This window comes from Mastigoproctus giganteus, chromosome 3, assembly GCF_048544385.1.
Source record: "Mastigoproctus giganteus isolate SK-2022 chromosome 3, ASM4854438v1, whole genome shotgun sequence".
Classification (NCBI taxonomy): Eukaryota; Metazoa; Arthropoda; class Arachnida; order Uropygi; family Thelyphonidae; genus Mastigoproctus; species Mastigoproctus giganteus.
The window spans coordinates 81708108-81730399 of NC_143577.1; the positions used below are offsets into that span (position 1 = coordinate 81708108).

The window sequence follows — 22292 nt, forward strand, 5'->3', positions numbered from 1 at the left end:
TTTGTGTGTCTGATGTGCCCCTCCTACCAGCACATTCTGCCTTTTTGGGAAGAAGTGTACATACATTTCTACTTGATATTAATAAAAAAAGAAAAAAAAAAAGAAATGTAATTTATCTAGGTAATTGTAATTCACAGGTATGCTCCACGAAGAAGAAGAATGGCCATCACACATGAAACAAGCCATGCTACCAAACAAACTTTTTTTTGCCTCATTTATATATGTTCCCTTGTATTGTGAGGATTTTCTAAATGCTAAATCCTCATTGTGTCTATTTACCTTCTTAGGGGGGGGGGGAAAGCATTTGTCTGAAAACAAATACATCAGAGAAAATAATTGTTCTCCATGCAGTCAAGCATGTTTTTGGCAAAATTTTGCCTGGTTGCTTTGTCATCTGGAATTATTAGATAGCATTGATAGTTCTTACAACTTTCAACCCATGCATGGTACTAAGTACTATAGGCTCTAATACCTTTCTTTGGGGTTTTCATAAAAAAAAAAAAAGTTAGTATGTTAGTTAGTAGGTGTAAGTTCTTATTAACACCTTTCATACATTGACTGCAGCATTTGTAGCTGATGGTAGTGCTGCTTGTGGACTCAAGTGTACAAATTTTATTTTATTTCAACTATTGTATTTAAACATATCCTGCTGCAATCCCATACAGTAAAATGCTGTATACACAATTATTTATTTATTTTTTTTGCATAATTGGCCTCCAACTTTCTCATAAAAAACACTGCCTGTCTTAAAGAATTCATGCCAAGCATATATCAAAATTTGTGATGTTTTTGTAACTTTTCCAATATTTTTGCACATGCATATCAGATTTGGTCTAATTAAATCACTCGGTACACTACAACTTCTGTTGGCAATGAAATGTTCATTAATTGCTCTTGAGAATATCACCTCTTGATTTTGTTTAACCTGTCACTAAAACTGGCTTTATATAAAATTTATATGCAAAGGGTGATGGTGTTGTATTACAAAGAATACTTTGAAAAGTACTTTCAAAATGCTTCCTGAAATTCTCTTTTTTATTTACTCTGCAGCCACTGATTCATAGGATGTGAAATTTGCAAAATAGAGTAGAATAAAATAAAAATCTATTAAGAAAATTTTGTCCATCATGGCCCCCCCAACTCATCAGAAACCACGCAGCCACTGTCAAATAAAAAAATTAAAAAAAAAAAACATGGAGGACATGGTATTTAAGTAATCTTTCCACAGGGCTAAAGCCCTATAATGTGGCAAGCTCAGTTGTAATTACCAAATTACAACTGATCTTGCCATTAAGTGTTTCCATCAAAAAGTTGCAATTCCTGCTGATAGTTGATAAAAGTTGCCAGATATATGATTTGATTATAGTGGCTTAGCTCTGTAATGGTTTAGGGTCTATTACAGTAATGGATACTTCATTTTTTTATTTTTTCCACCAAGGCCTTGATTCCTTCTCTGTTACAAATTTTATTTTGTTTTAAAAATTGTGGACCCTTTGAAATCAGTGGCCAGAGAGGCAACAAAATAGTCTCAGCAAGCATTGTATACTTTTGTAAGTGCTATTAAAAATATTATTTCTAATTCAATGTAGTGTAAAATTTCTCAAACTTTTTTTTCCTTTGTCCTAACTCATTTATTTTTTAAAATTCTTCAGTGGAATTGTAATGATAATTTGTATTTACCCTTTAAAAACCTATAGAAAATTATAAATATTTTGGAAGTTGAGAATGAAAAAAAGGGTAAAGATTGCTAAGTTAACAAGAAATTTTGCTTTTATGAATATAATGCAATAATATTTTTTTGTATTGACTAACAGCTTTGTTTACAGCATAAGTGTTCAATATTTTTGTTATGAGAAGTCACAATTTCTGACTGATATTCATTTTTTGTTCCCTGGTGTTTTGTATTTCATTAATATCCATTTTTTGTTTGGATTTATTTTTGCTTGTAAACAAATCTTAAAATGTTTGTAATTACTCTGTTATTTAAAAGTTATAATACAACAGTGTTTTTGTTGTTTAAACGTAATTGTTTAAATTTTTACTGAAATTTTTACTTCATGTTCTGATGTAAATCAGCAGCACCAAATATTTTATCAAAATGTGATTTTAAGCTCCAGAACATGCAATTCAAGCAGACAATAAAAGTCCACATTACATTGGTGCCACTGATTTCTAATCTAATGCCAGTAGAAAACATCTAGTTGATTTTCACTTTCTGTGGAATGCAGTTAGGCATCTTGAGGATTTATTGTGGAGGGTGATAGGATATTTTCAAGCTAAGGTGGCCAAAGCTTTCAACATGTCAAGGATTTCAAGGTTATGACATCAGGAGACAAAAAAATAAATAAATAAACAATATTTTTAATGGCACCTGAAATTGGTGCTCAAATCTGGATGTGTTAGTGGTTTGTAGGTGTGTGGGTTCATTCGTGGGCCAATTTGTATGTTGTGCTGGCTAAAAAAATTCATAACTCATGGAGGTGGATACCCTACTGTTTTTTCTCTCTCTCTGCCTGAGATTAGCTAACTACAGCCTTGATTGAAGAGGACTTATTTCTCCAGTTGTTGATGAGAATTGAACGAAAACCTCCAAATGGCTGGCAGGTAGTGATGTATTACTCTAAGCTGCCACAGAGCACATCATTAGGAGGTGGAAAGTTCAGTGTTGACTAAGAGTTACAACATGCTGAGATGATTGCCATTTGGCCCAAACGGTAAGATATTATAGATAGATGATAGTTAAGTAACTGTCTCTTGAGGTTGAGATTGCTAAGAATGACTGCTTACTATACTTGCATGTTAGAGAAGCTGCAAGAGAAAGCAATATTCTTGATCTAATTATCAGCAGTGATTCATGTATTAAGAATCTTTAAGTAATTGTACCAATACGTGGCTATGATCATAGTGTATTCATCCAGGAATTTTTAAAAGAAATAATAAATTGTCTAGCAGATCTACATCCTTCCTGTCAAAGGTTAAAGAAAGGGGATTTTGTTTTTGCAATGATGATTTTATTGGAGCTGTCATTTTTTCCCTTTTATTTCTCTGTTAGTATTAGTGATGCAAATGATGCAAGAAAACAAGCTTATAGAGCAGTGGTTCCCAATCTTTTGTCACTCAAGTCACACTTCAAGTTAAAAGATGAGTATTAACGGCACACCGAAATAGTGATTGCCATCGAACTCAATGGAATTAATTTTTTCTAATCCCGTGGCACACTGGTTGGGAACCACTGTTATAGAGCATCAGCAAAAAAAAAACAAAAAAAAAAAAAACAAACCTGTCCACTTCATGCATGCATCCATCCTCTCCAAGAATTTCCCAAGTCCTTCCTTGAATTTATTCGAACTACCCACTTTCACAACAACAGATATAAGTTTATTCCAATGATCAACCACCTGCTGGCTGAAGGCAAACTTCTGTACATCTGTCCTACAATCATCTATTCTCAGTTTGAATTCATAAACACCTCAGTCAGATCTCTTAAAAGGTTCCTTTTCTTCAGATGCTGCAATTTGTCAAACTAAAGCCTTTCTTGGTAAGAACATCCGTTTGTTCCCTTCACCATCCTTCTCTGCACCCATTCTAGCAGATCTACATTCTTCCTAAAATGAGGCCTCCAGACCTGTAAATGGTAGTCAATGAAATAATTGACTACTTTGTACAATGAAATAATAACCATTTTATCCCTGTTTGTTTTATCCCAATGATAGAAACAGGGATAATAACCTTTTTATGCCTGTTTCTATCATTGTTTTGTTTAAGCTTGTGCTTAGTACAGCATATATATGCCCCTCTTGCTTACTTTTGTGTACATGATTTTGGCTCAAAACAAAGGAAGTTATGCTATTGCATTTATCATTAACTTTAAAGATAACAGACAAGAAGGTTGGATGTGGAATTATTTTTGGTATATACATAGTGTGACGACATCAAAAAAAGTTTAAAACACTGCGCTAAAAGAAAGGGATTAATCACATTTTATCCATGTGATATGAATGATTTTATACAGGTTGCTGACAAACAAATATTTTGCCACTATATTTACTGGTAGTTTTTAGAGATAATGTATAGCCAACATCTGCCTAATACCAAATGATTTTATGGCATCTGAGAGGGAAATTGCTGCAGCTAATAGTGAACAAAGCATGTGGGGCTGATGGAATTTCTGATTGTAAAAACTAGCAAAATAGATAGCTAAACCAAGAATTCTCTCAACTTTATAGTGTAAAGCTCAGAGAATTCTTGGATTCGGGGAAAGGCTCTATCTATAGGAATCTAAAAATGCATTATAGCTGAAGGTTTGACTACCACTTTTGCTGTTCTTTCTATATAAATTGGTGCAATGTGATATTAGAAGCAAGTTACTACTATGAATAAAGCAGTGGTTAAGTGGGAGGAGACAAAAGAGTATTTAAAAATGGCCACAACTGTTCATGAACTAATGTTATGAGTGTGGTACCACACGTTTTGGTGTTGGCCCTTACTGTTTTTAATATTTATTAATGATATAGGTATTTCAGTGGTTTGACATCTAAGCTTGCTGATGATGCAAAAGTGGTTTATGATTTTAATCAAAATGTGCTACTTCAAGATGATTTAGATAGCTAGGCAGATGGACTGAAAATAGCAATTTAGGTTTAATGCTGACAAATGAGAGGTAATAAATTTGGATAGCAGTAATTGTGAGATAACATGTCCTTTGGATAGCAGCAATAGCGTAGAATAAGAAACTTAGGGATAACTGTACAGTCTGACATGAAATTCTTTGGGGTTCTGTTAGTGATATACAAGAACTTTGCAAGCAGGAAAAAGAATATCTCATTGTATAGAGCAGTGGTTAGGCCACATCTGAAATGTTGCATACAAGTTTTGGAGACCTTGTTTAGTAAGGACATAGAGTTGTTGTAAAGAGTGCAGAGAACAACAAAGATTAGTTCGGGGAACAAAAGGATATTCTTATCCAGAAAAATTGGGGTTATGTGAATTGAAGTGTCCTGAAACTTGACATCTTTGTGATCTGGCTGAAATATATAAGACTTTAAAAGGGCTAAGTACATAAATGGCCCCGTTATTCTTTCTCTGATGACACACACACAAAGAGCCATAAAAATGGCTCTTTGCATCACTTTTCCATTACTAATACTAAAACATTAAAAATCTCAAGCAATTTAAAATATGGTGGAACTTAGCTGCCTACAGTGCTTTTCATAACAAGATTTCCTGCCATAAGATATGGAAATAATCATATGACATGCATGATACGATGTCCTTCTCAAGAACAATCTAATAGGCTAAAATCATTTGCTGTAAAAGTACATCTTTGTACATCTGTATATGGCGATTTCAGCTGCAGTGTTTGGATGGATCATGTTTCAATCCTGCACTTGGGATCAGGTCTTGTCATCACCAGATTTCTCTGTTTAATGGGCATCCACCACAGTTACTAGCACTCCATAGTTTCTGATTAAATGCCTTAGCTCCTTTGTAACTGAACTTGCCATGTAGTCTTTATTAGGATACTGTCAAAACATAGCTTTCCCACTAGTTGACACAATTACCTGATCAGGCTACTTCCCAAATGTAAAGCAACAAACTCCCAAGCATGTTCATACTTCCGAGATACTTTTGCCTTGTCTGACCAGACAGATTTTCCAAGATGAGTTGTCACAAATATACTGTACAATCAATGGAAGATTCAAAATAACTAACCGTTGTCATTACCATAACTGCCACTCTCTAAAAGGATCAGAATCAGACATAAAATCTTCAGCAATATGTAAATCCAAGACAATGAACTAAAATAATTGTGAATAAATATCAGATCCCTGATAATACAAGTATTTATGTAGAGGAGGCAGTGAATTTATCAGGAGCTAGTATAGTGTGGTGTCTCATTTATGGTAATTGAACTATAGTTTTTTTAATGTGATAATTACCTGTGATTAAGCATATAGAGCATGTGCTTCCACATGCTTAATGTTTTCAATGTGCCATCCATTTGAGCTCTATGGGGATGAACTGGTTTACTGTCAGCAGGACTTGACACCCCTACAATATCATTGTGATGTCAAGGCCCGTCGTGATAAAAATTTCCCATAGCTGGTGGATAGGCTTCTGAGCAGTTGTTAAGTATACTGCATGTTCATCTGATTTAACCTCACTCTGCTTCTGTTTGTGAGTACCTAGAGATCATCATTAGCAAAGGCACATGATGCAAGAAAGCAAGCTTATATAGCACCAGCTAAAAAAAAAAAAAAATAAAACCCTTATTTCACCCATCCACTCGCTCCAAATGTTTGTCAAGTTCTGCCTTGAATCTATTTAAGCTATCAACTTCTACAATGACAGATGGAACTTTGTTCCAGCAATCAATCAACCACCCACTGGCTAAAGGCAAACTGCACATCTATCCTACAACCGTCTTTCCTCAATTTGAATTTATTCCCTCTCAGGCGATTATTCTGAGCAAGAGGAAGAATCCCATCAGCATTGAGCATGCTCAAACCATTCAAGGCTTTATAAACCTCAATCAGATTGCCTCGCAGGTGCCTAGTCTCCAGACACTGTAATTTGCAAAACTTAAGCCTTTCTTCGTAAGAGTAACCCTTTGTTCCATTCACTAATCTTGTTGCCCTTCTCTGTACTCATTCCAATAGCTCTACATCCTTTTTAAAATGAGGCCTCCAGACCTGTATACAGTACTCAAGGTGTGGTCTGACCATTGCCAAGGGGATAATCACCTCCTTATCCCTGCTAGAAAAATTCCTGTATATCATTGACAAGACACCAAGAGCTACTCTTGCAGACCATCTGCACTGCTCAGAAAACTTCATATCTGCCTGTACAATTACCCCCAGGTCCTTTTCGTTCTCTACCACTGTCAGTGTGGTACCACAGAGTTGGTACATTACTCTGAGGTTGCTGCTTCCCATATGTAGTATTTTATATTTGTCAATGTTAAACTTCATTTGCCACACCTCTCAGCCCATCTGCTCAACTTTTCTAGATCCTGTTGCAGCAGTGTACTGTCATTAGTGTCATTAATAACTCTGCCAACCTTCATATCATCTGCAAACTTGGATATTAAGCCTGATATATCATTATCATTTATAAATACAGAAAACAACAATGGACCCAACAATGAACCCTGAGGGACTCCACTATTAATAACATTAGTCCATGAAGAGCAGTTTCCATTGATTGCCACTCTCTGTCTTCCCCCACTCAACCATCCCTTTATCCATAGCAGCAATTTGCCTCCAATGCCACACTGCTCCAATTTGTACAGCAGTCTTCCATGTGCAACAGTATCAAAGGCCTTTCTAAGATCCAAATATATGATATCAAAGTTATTCTTTGCATCCAGTTTCTTTGTGACTACATCATAGTATCCAATGAAATTTGTCAGACAAGACTTCCCCTTAACGAACCCATGCTGTGTCCGAGCTATAACTGAAGTCTTGTGTAGATGATCCTGCAATGCTTCTTTAACCAGTGCCTCTGTTAATTTACCTGGAACAGAAGTTAAACTAACAGGTCTGTAATTACCTGTCTCCCCCTTTGATCCTCCTTTGCGGATTGGGGTCACATTTGCACATCTCCAGTCCATGGGTACCTCCCCTGAGTCCAGGGAAGCTCTCATAATTATGGCTAAGGGTTTACTTACTTCCTTTGCCGCCTCCTTTAATATAACTGGATAGATTTCATCCACCCCAGGTGCCTTTCTTATGTTTATCTTCAACAATTTCTCCTCCACTTTACTCTCAGTTATTACAAGATTATCTAGCTTACTGCCAGAGTTGAATACACCTCTGGCATTCCCCTCCCTGAAAAACCTCTCATGTGTGAATGTAGATGCAAAATATTCATATAGTTTGTTAGCTACCTGAACAGGATCATCAACAGTTGAACCATCGTTATCAAGTTGACCAATCTGATTCATCCCCTTCCTTCTAGAGTTTACATAAGTAAAGCACTCTTTGCTGTTTTTCTTTGCATCCTTTGCCAAAGATTTTTTGTAATCTGCTTTCGCCTGCCTAACCGCCTTTGTAACTTGGTTACAGATCAGCTTATATCCATCATAGGCTTCTGTGTCACATGTTAATTTTTATGTATCCCGTGCATTTTTCTTCTCTGTCACATGACTAATTAGTTCATCTGACATCGATTTAGGCCTAAATCTTGAACAATATTTCTTTGTTGGTATGAAAAGTCTAGTAGCTTCCAAGATTAATTCTTTGAATGCTTCCCATTTTGAATTTGCTGTTGGTAACATCATCAGTTGTTCTCACCGTATAGAATTTAAATACTCTCTCAGACCACCGTAGTCACCTTTTACGAAAGCAATAACCCTTCCCTTTACCCCTGATGGTAGTTACCTCTTTGAGTAAATCCCACTTCAGTGTGATCACTGCCACCTAGTGGTTCCTTTATCTGCAAATTCTTGATGCATGAAGAATCACTACTGATAATCAGATCAAGAGTATTACCCCCTCTAGTTGCCTCTCGAACATGCTGCTGTAGAAAACAATCATCCAATAAATCCACAAAAGCCTTGCTAGTGTGTGAGTGACCAACCCATAAATTCCAGTCAATATCTGGGAAATTAAAATCCCCATTATAAGACACTCTAATTTACTGGCTCCCTTTATTTCTCTGCACATTTGCTCATTATACTCATCAGATTCATTAGATCTAAAACACACACCTACTCATTTTTCCTTTCCCAGTGCTTATGTCACACAGACTCAACATTGCATGTCCACCCACATCAATTGGATGCACTTCCTTAGATTTTGTGTTTCATAACTAACAGCACAACCCCTCCTCCCTTCCTGTCCTGTCTATCCTATGTCTGTGTGACACCATGTCTCTGATATCCCAACAATATCTGCCTTTGATGTCTTGACTAGCACTTCAAGCTCATTGAATTTATTAACTATACTCCTAGCATTGGTGTACATGCAAGTATACATGCACCTGTTTCTATTCTTAGTTACCCTAACACAGCCCATGTATTTACTTGTTCCACTATGACTCCCAGCAGTCCTGGAAATTCCCATTGCCTTGCTTTCCAGGCTGTTGCTCAATTGCATTTCAATAGAAGTAGTGCAAGAATCACTTTTGCCTCTGCCAGCGGCTACTGTTAATTTATTAGTCCGTGTATCCCCCCAAGCTAGCAGTTTTCTGACCCACCTAGCTCTGCCTCGATAGCATCAGCAAATATCCTTGCACCCTTTCTATTTAAGTGTATCCCATCCCTGTAGAAGCAATCTCTCCTGTTAACAAGCCCAGACCAGGCTGAGAAAAATTCTACCCCTTGAGCCTTGCACAATCTCTCCAGGGCAGAATTGATCGACATGTCTCTCATCATATACTCCCTCCTATTGTGTCTGGGCAGAATTGCAGACACTTTCAGATTCAACCCTAACCCACGGCTTTTTTTCAGCATTTCCAAGCAATGTAGAACTAAATTTCAGTGTCACCTACAAGATTATCTCAAATAACAGCAGTATATCACTAAGAAATTAATTGCTTCCAGCAAGAAATTAAAACTTAGCATTTAATAATTACAAATTTCGTTTTATTTACTTCATGCCAAAGTTCCCCAAAAACCTGATACGTTTCAGGTTCATCACTTCTTGTAAGTATAGTTACGCTCATAAGCCTGGCAAAACCTTAGAACTGTTACTTAAACCTATAATGGACATCCTTCCTGATAGCAGAATAATTGGTAATAATATACCTGTTATTAAATAATAGTTTCCCTTCAGCCTTCCTTTACCATCATTTTAGAAAAGCACTAAATATCATGAAATTTAAAAAACTTATTGATAACAATATTGAAATTAATAATGTAATTGCTGGTTGCTATCTTCTTTTTACATTCAGGTTTGTACATAATATATAGTCATATACCCCTCAGCGTCTTATGTCTCACGGTGTAGAAAGCATGTGCAGACAGATTGGCTAGCTATGGGGGTATTATGTTCTGTTTGTCTCATATTGTTAACTGTTTTGTCGTCATTATGTTTATTTTTATTGTTCTTTTTAGACATTTTCCAGTCTGATATTTGTAAAAACAGTACTGTTACTGACTTAAACATATGAGGCATATGGCTAGTCCCATGTCCAGGGACCTACTTTAGGTATGGATTATGGAATCGCAAACTGCCTGAGCATCACTACATTCCCCTAATTCCTATTACTTTTGCTGTTCTTATACTCTACATCTTATATTTGGTGCACGATTAGGCTGACCAAAAGCAGTATCGTGATATACTATTTTTCTGCTATCACTTCTTTATTCTTCTAGTATGAAGTTTAGTCTTTTAACACCTACTTTGTTTGTCTAATTTTCTCCCTTTTGCTGGCACATTTGCTCATGTGTTTAAGGCCTACTCCCCTGTCACATGGGTACAGTTCACTTTTGACTAATTCACACCTGCTTCCACCCCCTACATTCAGGGTTACTTTAGTGGTTATAAATTCGCTGGAAATAACGGCCTACTTCTTTGGTCTTCGTTACAGCCCTGTTATGTTCTTTTCACTCGGTTCGACAGTAAGTTGTCATTTCCGGACTATTTTCATTCAATATTATTATTTTTTTTTCTTTAACCAGAATCAATTGGTTTTAACTTTAGCTTAATTTTGTGTTTTACTTGTTATTTATTTTAGTGTTAATTTGGTTTTGTTTTCTATTTATTTTTGGTCTCTGTCGGATCAACTATGAGGTATACGTTTGCTTGCTTTTTCTATTCGCCATGTATACATCATAAAAGAAGCAGAGGCTTTGCTTATTGCAGTGATTCCTTTGGTTTTGTCTGCCTGCCCTTGGTGATGTAGCTAAAATCTTAGGACCTACAGCATTAACCCCTGGCTTGTAGCCATGAAGGGTATTGTGTACGGCATGTGCCTTTTGTATGCAATAAAGAGTTCTTCATTAAGCACCATTTATATATTTTCATTTAATTTTATTTATATAATTTAAGTAATCTGCTTTTATTTTTCAGGCACTTTAATTTTTTCCATTGTAACTAAACCTGTCAGGTTAGCTTTGCTAACACATGCATTTATCATCTATTTGCATATACAGTGGATTCCGGTTATTTGGGCCACTGTTAATCGGAGCATCCGTTTATTTGGGGCAAATCTTAAAAAACAGAACACAATCGAGAAAATAGCCAGGGTTTACTTTGCTTAATTGGGACAACATGCCATTTAATCGGGGCAGGAGCCCGCAGCACTGGAGATTACCCTACGATTGTGTCCGACCGTACCATGTTGTTCGGTCGAATTTCTGGAGGTCACAACCATAAAACAATAAAAACAATTAGCAGTCACCTGTTTATTGGGCTTTTCTGTTAGTGCAATCTATCATAAATGGATAGCAAACTCAATTTTATTGAATTTGCGATAAAATCGACAGCTGGAAATCTGTGGGTTATTATGGTGAAACGTGTTTACACTTCCATGGAATCTTCAATCATATAAAAAAAAATTAATTTTCAGAATCTTCTCTTCATTCCTATTTTTAAAGCTTCGTAATTTGTTACTCTGTTCTCACTTGTGTGTATCGTGTTACTTGCAATTTGTTTGCACCATATTCTTGTTATTGATTGCTTATCTTTTTATTGTTTTAAGTTTTAACCCCCACCCACAAATGTCAGCGAACAGAAATGTCACTAGTTAGTATGTACATATTACAGTACGTATTAATTATTCCGATTATCACGTATATTCTTCCGATTTTCACGTATCATTTCATTTTTTAATTGGTAAGGTAATAAAGGGTAAATTTTTGTTTAATATATCTTTACTTTCATAGCCCATGGATCTTAGTTTCATAGTTCCTCCTGTTTTCGCTAATTAGAATCACTGTTTAATAGAATTAAAATTCAATTCACAAATGTGATCACAATGACCGGTGCTTACTACACATCATATAGTGAACGGTACTTTACTGTGGTGACTCCATCATAATGTGATTTGATTGTACAGTGAACCAATTGTAAAGTGGGGGTCCATTGTATTTTTAACCTTTTTTTTTACTTCAAACTTCGGATAATTTAGGCAGCTGCTTAATCGGGCCAAAATGCACTAGTCCTGATGCGACCCAAATAAGCGGAATCGACTGTATTTCATTATAGTTGCTGAGTATTTCTGTTATTACTAGCAGTGTCCTGGATCCATAAACCATTATTATATATTATTATTATTACTAATTATAATATATATATATATATATATATATATATATATATATATATATATTTACCTTTACCTTTTTATCAGTTATTTATTTATATATATATATATATATATATATATATATATATATATATATATATTTACCTTTACCTTTTTATCAGTTATTTATTTATATATATATATATATATATATATATATATATATATATATATATATATATATATATATACGTTTACAATAGTTCGATTTTCTTAAGTACTGGTGTTTTATACATATAGGTATTGGCGTTAATACCATACTGGTCTTTAAGTTAGCCTTGTCTCGGTTATCTTAAATTCACATGGCCTATACATTTAGGATTTAGAAACTTATTGCGCAATAAGTTTCTAAATCCTAAATGTATAGGCCATGTGAATTTAAGATAACCGAGACAAGGCTAACTTAAAGACCAGTATGGTATTAACGCCAATACCTATATGTATAAAACACCAGTACTTAAGAAAATCGAACTATTGTAAACGTATATACACTGGCACGTATAATGTTCAATTGGCCAACATGGCAATAACAATGGCATTAACGATGCACAAAAGACAGATTAAGAAACAATAGAATGATAATACAAAAGAATAATAATATATATATATATATATATAAATAACTGATATTAAATCAAAATTAATGTCAGTAGCATGGCAAAACTGTTGAGCAAAAAATAATAAATTAAACATAATGATTAATCAACAGGGAGGGAGAAGAAAAGGTGAGATTAAAATTGTAGCAGAAAATCTCCAAATAATTTAGAAAATCCAATTCAGGTTAAATCAATTTTAAAATTTAGAGCCAATTGCATAAGAATTTTCGCTGCTTAAGGACCACCGCTATTCAAATCCTCTGCATTGATGATTCAATCAGGGGATCAGATGGCGGACTGATCCTTCGATCGGTTTGCCTTTGCGGCGATTTGTCTAACTATTGAAATGCAGCGATTCCCTGACCATTATTGGCCTTGTGGTCCTCCATTGATATGGGGTCAGTCTATTTTTGTTGTTTTATTTTTTATTGTAGTTAGTTTAGTCTCTATTTGTGATATTTCACGTAATTCGGAACTGGCACCTTACGGGGGGGGGGTGCCGCTAAATTCTTATGCAATTGGCTCTAAATTTTAAAATTGATTTTCTAAATTATTTGGAGATTTTTCTGCTACAATTTTTAGTCTCACCTTTTCTTCTCCCTCCCTGTTGATTAATCATTGTTTAATTTATTATTTTTTGCTCAACAGTTTTGCCATGCTACTGGCATTAATTTTGATTTAATATTTAATATCAGTTATACATTGGGCATCATGTGGAGGAATGTGCATTTTGCTGCCTCTAATAATAGCTTTATATTTATTTTCTTAATTTCGTATTATATTTTGTACAATTTTTTATTTTATCTACTTCATTATGCTAATATATATATATATATATATAGTTAAATTTGAATAATGTCGAATATGAAATTTTACTTAATAAAATAAAATAAAAGAGAGCAAAGCACAGATCAAAGGCAGCTAAAAGCACATTCCCCTGCATGATGCTTGAAACATAGTCATATTAATTAACATAAGATCTAAAATAATAAAGTTATACAATGCCAGCAATACGGCAAGGCAAGAGCGAAGAAACAAAAATAAAAATAAACCAATTTCAATTTTAACTGGGAGGGAAAAAGAAAAGGTAACAAGAATAAAAATATTGCAACGGAAACTCTAAATTAATTTAGAAGGTCTAATTATACGAATAATAATTCATTGAAATTTAAAGCCAATAAAATAAAATTTAGCGGCGCCCCCTCGAAAGGCGCCAGATCCAAATTTATGTGAAATATCACCAAACAGAGAATTCAAACCATTCGCAATAAAACAAAACGAAACCAAAAGTAAAAATAGACTGACCATTATGCCCCATCTCAACAGAGGACCACAAGGCCAATAATGGTCAGGGAATCGCTGCATTTCGAACGCTAAACAAATCACCGCAAAGGCGAAACGATCGCAAGATCAGTCCGCCAAACCGATCCCCAGATCGACCGCCAATGCAGGGAATTGAAATATTGGCCTTGTGGTCCTCTGTTGAGATGGGGCATAATGGTCAGTCTATTTTTACTTTTGGTTTCGTTTTGTTTTATTGCGAATGGTTTGAATTCTCTGTTTGGTGATATTTCACATAAATTTGGATCTGGCGCCTTTCGAGGGGGCGCCGCTAAATTTTATTTTATTGGCTTTAAATTTCAATGAATTATTATTCGTATAATTAGACCTTCTAAATTAATTTAGAGTTTCCGTTGCAATATTTTTATTCTTGTTACCTTTTCTTTTTCCCTCCCAGTTAAAATTGAAATTGGTTTATTTTTATTTTTGTTTCTTCGCTCTTGCCTTGCCGTATTGCTGGCATTGTATAACTTTATTATTTTAGATCTTATGTTAATTAATATGACTATATATATATATATATACACACTATCATTGAATTATATTAAATAAAGTTAAATTATAATGAAATAAATAAATCCTAAGCGTTCATTAGAGGCAGCGAAGTGCAATTCCTCCATATGAAGCTTAAATACATCCAATTTTTTAAATTTAATAAAATATAACATAGGCCAGTAGTATGGCAAAAACTGTAGAGCGAAAATTAACATAAAATAACCCAAATAAACAATCGAACAAAAAAAGAAATAGATATAATTAGTAGCCCAGAAACCCTTATATAATTTCGATCTTTAAATCCAATTAACAAAAACTATACAAAATTTAGGATAATGCCAATTATTTTAATTTAGCAGTACCCCCCCTGAAAGGTACCAGTTCCAAAAGGCATTAAATATCACCAAAAGAGGGTTAAAGGAACTACCAAACAATAACAAAATCAAAATAAATTAAAATAAGATAGACTGACCATCATGCCCCATCTCGACAGAGGACCACGAGGCCGATAATGGTCATGGAATCGCTGCATTTCAATCGCTATACAAATCATCGCCATGGTGAAAAGATCGAAGTACCAATTCACCCTCCCTCCGATCGATCCACCAATGCAGAGGATTTGCACGGCGGTGGTCCTTATGCAGCGAAAAATAAAATATAGAAAATATAGTGGTGTGGCTTTGCTCTAGAGTGCTGTCTGTTCTATATTTTATTTTTCGCTGCCTAAGGACCACCGCCGTGCAAATCCTCTGCATTGGTGGATCGATCGGAGGGAGGGTGAATTGGTACTTCGATCTTTTCACCATGGCGATGATTTGTATAGCAATTGAAATGCAGCGATTCCATGACCATTATTGGCCTCGTGGTCCTCTGTCGAGATGGGGCATGATGGTCAGTCTATCTTATTTTAATTTATTTTGATTTTGTTATTGTTTGGTAGTTCCTTTAACCCTCTTTTGGTGATATTTCACGCCTTTTGGAACTGGTACCTTTCAGGGGGGTACCGCTAAATTAAAATAATTGGCATTATCCTAAATTTTGTATAGTTTTTGTTAATTGGATTTAAAGATCGAAATTATATAAGGGTTTCTGGGCTACTAATTATATCTATTTCTTTTTTTGTTCGATTGTTTATTTGGGTTATTTTATGTTAATTTTCGCTCTACAGTTTTTACCATACTACTGGCCTATGTTATATTTTATTAAATTTAAAAAATTGGATATATATATAAATTAGAATGACAAGTAGATTTTTTACTATTTTTACTCTTGTTGCCCTTCTCTTCCCTCCCTGTTGGTTTGATCATTATGTTTAATTTTGACTGTTTTTACTCTTCTGTCTTGCCATGCTGCTGACATTATTTTTATTTTTTTAATCATCATTCTAATTTATTTTTATATTTCAAGCATCATGTAGAGGAATATGCTTTTTGCTGCCTCTGATGTGTGCTTTACCTTTTTATTTTTTATTATGAAAGATTCAGTTTTCAACTATTTCAAACATTATTCGTGTGTGTGTGTGTGTGTGTGTGTGTGTGTGTGTGTGTGTGTGTGTGTGTGTGTGTGTGTGTGGCTTGCATGCAGTCTAATAATCATCTTTGCTGGGAATTTTGTAATCTAGTTTATTTCTTATTTAATGTCATTGATGTAACTTTGATTTGATTCATCCAGCTATCAATGCCATCACTCTTGTTGAATTTTTATTATACAGAGGTTGTGGGGGGGGGGGGAGAAGTTAGGTTGGTACTTAACAGTTTAATTTTTAAAGTGACAGGATTAGGGTGTTCCTTGGGCAAAATTCATTCAGTTTGTCACATATCTGTTAATAGAAAATACCAGTTAGCTGATGAGAATATAGCTTTGAAACAGCTGTCCTGGCAGTGTCTCAGATTTTTAAATGTGCAGCAGGTTCACCAGTTTAGGCGATGTTTTGTACACTTTAAAAAGCTATTAGCAACTTGGGCAGAACCTTAATCATGGTATTTGTTCCCGACTCCAAGTATTTCATTGGAGACTAAATGATTGAATGTAGTAAAGCATACAAACTTTGATTTTAACTTCTGCATCGAAATGTTTCCTCTACAATCTTTATAGTATTGGCAAGATTAGAAATTTGTGATGGCCATTTTTTTGTTTTAGATTGAATAACAACTTTTTGTGTGTGTCATTAACTGAGATTGTTATGGTGATTAAGAAATTGTGAAATTTTTTTTGTTTGTTTTTATATACGTAAGTGGATTTATATTCTTTTAATCTTATTTTACGACTAAAGCATGATATCAAGTAGTTCTCACCATATTAATACAAGAAAAATTTTAGCTCTAAATTTTTAATCTGTTAAACATGTATAGCATCATCAGTATTGTTTTAATTTTATAATATGTGATTTATTGGCAAATCATTTAAATTGATAAGAGACAGCTAAGGCGCATTTAGGGCTAGAGCCTCAAGCTGCGAACAAATTTAGACTATGTATATAAAGTGCTTAGCATCATAATACACAGCCATTTCTGAATAAACAGAAAATTTTTAAGGTGGCATGTATGAGATATAACCTAAAACGATGCCACCTTAAAAATTTTCTGTTTATTCAGAAATGGCTGTGTATTATGATGCTAAGAGACAGCTATTATTCTATAACTTATAAAATTATTTATTTATTTATTATTATTTCTTTACTTTTGGTCAAGTAAGGTTAAAACAAAGATTTGTATTCTTTACTGAAAATAGAATTGCAGTAATAAGACATTACAGTCAAAGTAAATTAGATAATGATTGAATTTTAAAGGGCGAAGGAAATATTAATAAGGAGGAGATTGCGAATGAATTCGTGAAAATGGATTAAAGAAGAAAATAACTGCATTCGGAAAAATAGTTGAGCCAAATCATTTCAATTTAAACATTTGTTACTTTTATGAAAACATGTCATATATTTTATTTCAGGTTACTAATCTTTTGTAAAGAAAACCTTACCTAGCTAGTGACACTCATTACAACTTGCATATTTTTAGAGTTGATGATGATGGATACAACTGGTTCTTTGAATTTTCCCATTTGGCTTAGTTTTGATATGATTAGATCTCTTCAGTGTTCTGAAGAAATTGTAGTTAACTACCTTGAGGTGTTTTTAATTCTAAATTTCACATAAATTTAATAGGTGCATGAAGTGAAGTTTTTTATTTTTTTACTTTAATTGTATTTTAATTATGATTATTAGAGTACTTATTGCTTCATAATGAACTGCAACAAAAGTGATAAGTGATTGCTTAATTTTAGAAAGATGTATCAGACAACATTTCTGATGATCCACTTACTATTGATGAAGAAGATAACATACTGGAGATAGCCAGAAAATATGAAGAAAAATATGTGAGTAATTATTATTAGTATAATTTAAAATTCTGCAGTTCTAACATTGAAGATGTTCGGTAGTTTTCTTTTTTGTTATTCTCAATTCATTTTGTTATTGTCATTAATTTTTCATCTTGTGTTTTTTTATTTACTTTGCTTTGGTACACCAGTAATAATTTATCTAATATATAAGATAAAAGTTAATCACATAAAGAAATTTAAGACCAATGACATGGAATTCAGTTTTCATGTTATTGGTCCATAGCATGAGTATGATTATCATTTGCAGTGTGCTGCTTCAAGAAGTTACAAAAAAGTTTTCCAGTGGCATCAAAGTACTGTATAGTTTGTGGAAACCAGCATTATTAGAGCTGAGTGTAATATTGGTTCTATTGTGTAGGACATGAAAAGCAAAAAGAACAATTAAAACAAAGTTGTTTTGGGCGAAGGTAAAGAAAGCCAACACGACAAACGGCAGATAACTTATGTGGAAAATTAGTTTCCCGATATGGCACTCTAGTGACTCTTGGTAAACAGATGGTAGGTGTTATCGGTCTGGAGCAAAATCAAGAACGATATATTGATTGATAGGTAGGTGTGGCAAACGATGTGTTGATTGGTGTGGGAAGACAGCACACAATAACATCGGTTTAGTATCACTCAGCACTAATGGTAACTTGTCCCAGTGAACGCTTTCCATAATGGTGAAAAAAGGTCAGGTTACCTCACTTGAATCTTTCCCGAAATGGAGGGATAACTAACCTTTTTTCTTTAGAATCATGGGTGGACTAGTCCATAAATTGTTTATTAACAAAATATTAATTTTTTATTACTGTACTTTTATTTTTAAAGACACTCGTGCGGATACACACATGTCATAACGTCAATCAATGCCTCAATAGCTATTCACTATATATATATATGTGTGTGTGTGTGTGTGTGTGTGTGTGTGTAAGAATTTTTCTTTCTTTCTTTTCCTATTATTTCCTAACCTAACGTTTAGGTCACGAAATATAAGGAAACCTTTTCTCTTATTTCCTAACCTACTATTTAAGGTCAGGTTACGAAATATAACGAAAAATAAAGAAACCTTTTCCTTTTTTCGTAACCAAACCTAAATCAACAATATAGTAAAAACACTAGTAAACTCCAAAAATCTGCTTTTAATAATGAGAAAAAAACATAATGAAAAACATAAAAATGAACAGAACGAAGCTTTTATTAATTTAATTCTCATCAAAAAATCAACCAACATTTTATTTTCCTTACTAACTTCCATCTTTAAAAGATTCATCGCTACTATTTCCTGTTTACCGTTCATCACAAAACTATTATGCACCATTCTTTTTGGTGCCTCCGTAGCCAGGTGGGCAGGAGCAGCAGTGCATAGCACACGCTTCCTGATTAGACCTGGGTTCGAGCCCGTGATCACCAAATACGGAGGATGCGGAAAGGTCAGGGAATGACCACCGCATATCCCTGGAGCAATATGGCCTTAGTTGCTAATGCTCCTAAAAACCAAAAAATAACAAAATAAAAATAATAGCACCATTCTTTACTCATAAATACACATTATAATGCCAACCAATGACTACACAATAGCTTGTTGTCTGTTGCACCAATCATTTCGTTTGCCACACTTACCTGTCAATCAATATATCCTTCTCGATTTCGACTCAAAAACCGATAACACCTACCGTCTGTTTACCGAGCGAGCAGCACTAGAGTCCGGTGTCAGGAAACTAATTTTCCGCGTAAGTTATCCAACATTTCTCATCGTTCTCTTGTTGGCTTTCTTTACCTTGTTTTGTTTCTGATTTTATCTGTGTGGTTTACAGTCTTATGTAAATTCTTTATTTTGTTACACAAATTTTTAATAAAGGACTACAGAGTCCAGTGTACTGTGGTATTGGCTACAAACAGTATTTGGGGGAGGGGGCACAAAAGCACTTTCCTTATCCCCCCCCAGAACTACTGAAACACACAAGCAATCGCCTCCCCCCCCTTCTTTTTTTTTCAAAACTACTAATTGATAATATACACAATAAAATTCTTATGCTCATGAACTTTAGTGGTCAGTAAACAGGTAACAACACACTCCCATCCAAACAATGAAAGGGCACCCATCCACTGTTAATATGAGAATATAGAAATGACAGCAAATTTTGTATGAGACACCAAAATGACAAATTTGTTTATCTATAAACAAAATAGTTTAATCCGAAGCCGGATAGGGCTTTTTAGCAAATGAGTCATATTCACAAACAAACTAACTTTGATTCCTGGAACTTCATTTCTAAGGTCTTATAGATTAATAATCTGGTGACATTATATGCTGTATGTTCATTATTTTGATGTTTTCAAAGGCAAATAAATGTTTACAAGTATTGGAGTGATATGAAAGTTCCAAAGCTTCAAGGCAATTAACTGCAACTGAAGCAACATGTTGGTTGAGTCTCTATTCCAAGGAATGGAGAGGACCTTCTATGAAATTGACTGAGACTTGAATATAGACTCTAATTTACATGTGCCTTTTGCCACTGTCTTGCATTCTATATTTTTAAATGATTGTATGAGAGATGAAAACCATTATTCAATGTAAGGGATGCAAATAATAGTTTATCAAGTTGGTCAGTGGAACTCAATCTTGTCAATCTTGCTCTTTCATGGATAAAATTTAATTTATCAGGATATATTTCTTTTGTAAACTGTCTTTCAGAATGTTGATTTCATTTTCTAAATAAAGTTATATAATACAATATTTATATGCAATTAAAAAAAAATTGTTAAAATACTAACAATACTAAAATACTAATATGTTTGCCCACAAACAAATGTTTGTGGGCAAACAGATAAGTTTCCAATATATTTTAAACTAGATTAAACACTCTGTTCTTGTTATTGTAAGATTAAGAAAGTTAATAGCGATTAGATTCTTTTACCGAGGTAAATTTAAACATAGTATTCATTATTAAATACTTCCATAATATTCATTATTGATTGTGTATCCGTTATACACAATGTGTTGTTGAGATATCTGTCGTGATTTGCATGATGAAAGGCTGTAAATATATTTGTTTAATCTTGGATTATTATAACTCTGACAAGAGACCACAAAAATTAAGACCCGTGGGTGTCTGTAACTCTGCCTGTACACCTTATTTTCAAAAGTTTTATAATTAGCATCAACTAAAAGTTTTGCTAATTTGATACAATCCTATCTGGGGGTAGGATTGTATATTCTCACTCTGAGAGTTTGATCATTGAAAGTAGAGCCTATAAAATGTTTAATGTGTGTGATACTTGGCGTTTGTATATAATGAAGTAGCATTCAGAGTTAGACAAACTCCTGTTTCTAAGATTATTAAATAAATATTCTGTTTCTAATTGCAAAATTCACTGTATCCCAATAGTTTAAATCATGGTATATGTGAGATGTGGAGGAAGGTGAGGCAGAGTTCTTGTATGAGACAGTTGCCTTGATAGGATTACTCTTTGTGCACTTTAATTTGACCAGACATAGTAGGGATATTATGACTTTTCCTTTAATTCTTTTAACAGAACTTTAGAAATATAGTCCTTTTTTACGATAGCATTAGATTTTCACTGTATCTGTTAATGAAATCTGAAAAAAAAAAAAAGAAAAAAACAAGACCAAAGTTTCGTATTGAGATAAGGCATCCAAGAGAACATCACAAATGTTACTAAAATACTGAGTTTTATTTAAAACTAAACCATATCATCTTTATCATCATGCTGTATAGTGATATTATTATTCTAATGGATGGAGGTAAGTGCTTGGCATTCACGAGCCTGTAAAACCATAGGAACAGTTATTCATGTAATTTATAACCTCACTTATTTGTTTGATACAAGGAAAACTCAATGGCAATTACTGCTTGTTTTTTCGGTAGGAAATTTCGCGGCAAACTATAATTTAATTATTTTTTTAATAAATTTTCTTGCTGAGCCATAAGTTTTGTGGAAAGCAAATTGACAATATAGGGCTACAGTGATTAACTTCATTACCCATTCATTCAATGCTTGTGTGACCACTCATCCCCTCCCCATTTTTTCCTGTTGGCTGTAAATTTTGTTTATATGACATTCCTTCATAGCATAAGCTTGTACATCAGTTCTAAGCTGGATGGGCTGTTTTAACAAACCCCGGTCAGGACTGTGGAAGAATTTCTGGTCTTTAACCAGAATGTCTTTCATGTTTATTGTATAATTTTATTGTGCATGTTAACTAAAAGC

The 22292-nt window shown here is 34.0% G+C and overlaps 1 protein-coding gene across 1 annotated transcript in view; it reads left to right on the plus strand.

Annotated features, from left to right (window-relative positions):
• Window positions 1-22292, plus strand: part of LOC150088116 (ubinuclein-1-like) — a 195229-nt gene that overhangs the window by 27358 nt on the left and 145579 nt on the right. The window contains exon 2 of the mRNA XM_090370027.1: window positions 17961-18053. Within this exon, the coding sequence (XP_090226153.1) occupies window positions 17961-18053 (93 nt within the window). The remainder of the gene's footprint in view (window positions 1-17960; window positions 18054-22292) is intronic.